The sequence below is a fragment of the Lipotes vexillifer genome, unplaced genomic scaffold, assembly GCF_000442215.2.
Source record: "Lipotes vexillifer unplaced genomic scaffold, Lipotes_vexillifer_v1.1 scaffold822, whole genome shotgun sequence".
NCBI lineage: Eukaryota > Metazoa > Chordata > Mammalia > Artiodactyla > Lipotidae > Lipotes > Lipotes vexillifer.
This window is the reverse complement of record NW_006770496.1, coordinates 1,866,181-1,869,656: the sequence shown is the minus strand read 5'-3', so window position 1 is coordinate 1,869,656 and position 3,476 is coordinate 1,866,181. Positions and strand designations below refer to the sequence as shown.

Below are 3,476 nucleotides of genomic sequence, written 5' to 3'. Positions count from 1 at the left end.
CCCAAAAAAAAAAAAAAAAAAAAAATTATGATGTGGAGGAATGATTATGAACATCAGAAAGCACAAAACAATATGTGTGTTCTGATACTATGTAGGCAAAAACCCCAAAATAACTCTATGAAAATAATATTGGAAAGACATACATGCATATTAATTTTTGGTGGTGGGATTTTGAGTGATTTTTGTTTTTTTTTTTTGTATTTTTTACATTTTCTAAGGTTTTTAAAAAATTGAAATATGTTTCCCTTGTAAAAAATGTTTACTAAATTCCTTACAAAGAAATTATTTACCATCTGTGAAAGAAATGTGGGAAACTTTCTCAGAGAAGAAAGGAAGGCTCTGGGGCAGCTGGTCCTCCCCTACCTTGGGAGAATTCCAGCCCTGCGTACACCTAACTTTCATCACTTCTCTGACTCTACAAATATGCCTAGGACCAGCTTTCAAAGGCATGTGTGTGTTTGTGCATGTACACGCATGTGTGTGCACAAGAGAGACAGGCACACATAGAGACAGTGATCGAGAAACCCAGCAAGAACTACAGACTCAGCAAGGCAGAAGGAGGGAGACAAGGCACCCCGCATTATCCTGACTCCTCAAGCATCCGGGAGTTTGTTTCTTTTATTCACCAGTTTGGAGGCCATCACCCTGCCAAAATCCCATCCCCAGTGAAAACCCTGCAGCAAACACAGGGAGAAAATGATCAAAGACAGTATCAAAGGGCCTGCGACAGCCCTACCTCTGAAGTGAGAGTCCGGAGCGTCTTATTGGAAGACATCCAGCCGTGGCAGGGGCTGACCTGAGAGCAGGAAAACACTGATTACAGAAGAACAGTGCTGGTTGTGGGAACATAGCTTTGGAACAAGTCAGTGTGAGCTCACCTGGAGACAGCTCAGGAAGGAGTAGAAATGCGCGTAGGTCACGTCCTTGTTCAGCTGGCCTGGAAAAGAGAGAGGTCTGGCATGTTGCATTCACTCAGATATAGCAGCCACCTAGGGACCCTGGTGGGTGAGCCTGCCTCTCTTGCAGAAGGCTGGCGCTTCCAGGGACCTGCCCTGGCTATGCATTTAGCGTTGCTCTTGAAGATGCCTGTGCTTTCCTTCTTTCTGAGCCCCCTAGAAATTCAGACCTGGGGTTGGGGAGTGGCCCCAAGTAGTTTACTCCTCTCTCGAGCTCTTTGCATGGGCTAGGGCAGGGTGTGAGGGGCCTGACCTTATCTGGACCCCAGGTAGAGGGATTCAGGGCACCGTATGGACCAGAACACCACTAACAAAGGACCTGGCAGAGCAGTGGCTCTCTCCTGGCAATGGTATGAAACGCCAAGTCCCTGTGGGGTCCAGGGAGCATTGAAGGTGGGAGTTGACCAAATCCTCCTCCTTTTGTGTTTATGAAGCACTCAGGTCTGACCCGATCATCCCATGCTGAGGACCTGGCGGGACTCTGGAGGGTCTGAAGTTCTGACCATGCACTGTCCTGCAGTTTGGTGAACTGAAGTTTTCCACAAGTGCTTGTGTGGCTATCGGACGGGGGAGGCTGGCACGTTCGTTCTATCCCTTCATGGACCAGTGGTTATCTTATTTGAGCCGTCATTAGTAGATAGGCTCTATTTCTTTGGTGCAGGTTAAGGAAGTGCATATGCATGAAGTGGTAAAGCGCCAAATGTGAGTTCATGCAGAGCCTTTCCAAATATCAGCTGTAGACCCAGAATCTGGGGGCGTTGTTTATTCTCTCTTCTCACCTCCCACCACCGCCCCTTCTACCGTACTGTGCGCCCCACCCCCGAACCGAGGCAATTCAAGTTTCATGCTGTGGCTGAGACACAAAATCCAGGTTCTCCCAAATCTCAAGGGTGAATGACCGATGTCTTATCCATTAACACTTCTCATGCTTGAAAAAATAAAGGAAAATAATAGAGCCTATCTCGGAGCGAAGAGAAAGATTGAAGGTGATAGAACACAGTCTTATTTTTCACTTATACCTCAGATCAGTTAGACTGAAAGATAGATTCAATTTTCTTGTCATAGAGGAAAAATATATTATCTCTCTGTGTGGGTGAGTGAATCCCAGGACTGGAAAACTGCAGGCTCATTATCACCATTAAAGTCACAGTGACATGCTGGGTCTTCTCTGTGCTCCAAAGGTGTCTGCATTTTCACATTTTAGATGAATCCCAAGCCACTGGCTTCTGTCTTCACTTTCATTTTATGGGCTCCACATGGAGCCCTGAGCTCCATGATCCATCTTTCTCCAAGATCTTGCTTTCCATCACAGAGGCTGCTTTCCCTCTATTTTTTTTTTTTTTTTTTTGGTGTGTGCTTTTGTAATTTACCTCCTTTCTGTACGTGTTCCTGCCTGTCTCAGTCCAGCCCAGCTGCAGTGACTGACACCTTCAACCTGCGTTCCCCACGCTCAATCCTCCACTTGCCCGGAGGACTTGGCCCTCGCCCCCTGCTGAGCAGCAGCCTTCCCTCTGCCATCTTGTTTCTTTGTTGGGACGGGGGGCCTTGTAATAAACCTTAGGGAGCTTGGCTGGGGCCCTGACACCCTGCTTGGCCCTGACTCTCACCTGGTGGACTCTCTCTTTTCCCCGCCCAGTGGATGAAGTCTCTTCAACCTGCTGGAGGTGGCACCTCATGCCTGACCGTAAATAACACTCCTGCACCCTCTCCCTCCCCACCTGCAAGACTGGACTGCTCTGATATCCAGGGGGACTGGAGTTTATCCTGCCCCTGGATACTGGAAGCTCATCTGCTGGCTCCCCTTTGGGGGCTAAGCTGAGCCATAGCCTCGTTACATCCCAGCTTACTCCCCTCTTCCTACTGTCTTACTGCTGAGGTCCCAGAACACGTTAGGATGAGACCACAAGGCATATCCTCCTTCTGGACCAATCCCTGTTCCTCCCCCTTCATGTCCTTGCTATTCTGGCACTGGCTTTAATTGGACCAGGTTGATGGAGGGGAAACTCTTAGGTGAGTAGGTGGGTCTGTGGACAGGATAAGCACACATTAGCTGTAGTTAGAAGAAAACTGGGAAAGGTATAATGGGTTGGTTTCCCTTCTCTGTGGTACTTCTGCCTATTAAAAGTCAGGGTGTCTCTGGGGCTGGTCATGTGGAAGGCTGGCTGGGAGTGCTTGTGATGCGTTTATGACCAAGAGGGAAAACAGCTCTTATGCTTTTCTCCACTGATTGGAACTGTCAGTTAGTTATTCGCTCTTTCTTTTTATGTATGACTTTTTATCCTTGTTACTTTAATGGTATTCTTCCATATCAAGAAGCCCTGGTATAAAGACTGATCCTACCTACATGTTGTAGCTACGTGCAAAGAGTGGTGTCTGTGAATCCCTGGTTAGAAAGTGAGTCTGGTGAAGAAAGGTGGTCATGAATGCCCAGGTCAGGGGCAGAGGGCTGTCCCACAGTGGCCAGGAACCATCAGTGTGTGTGTGTGTGTGTGTGTGTGTGTGTGTGTGTGTGTGTGTGTG

General features: G+C 47.9%; 1 protein-coding gene across 2 annotated transcripts in view; it reads right to left on the bottom strand.

Moving 5' to 3' along the window:
• AOAH (acyloxyacyl hydrolase) overlaps positions 1-3,476 on the bottom strand; it is a 179,296-nt gene that overhangs the window by 19,915 nt on the left and 155,905 nt on the right. For both annotated transcript variants that reach the window (XM_007446115.1, XM_007446116.1), the window contains 2 exons: positions 879-937; positions 737-796 (listed from right to left, as the gene is read on the bottom strand). In XM_007446115.1, coding sequence (XP_007446177.1) covers positions 737-796; positions 879-937 — 119 coding nt within the window. The remainder of the gene's footprint in view (positions 1-736; positions 797-878; positions 938-3,476) is intronic.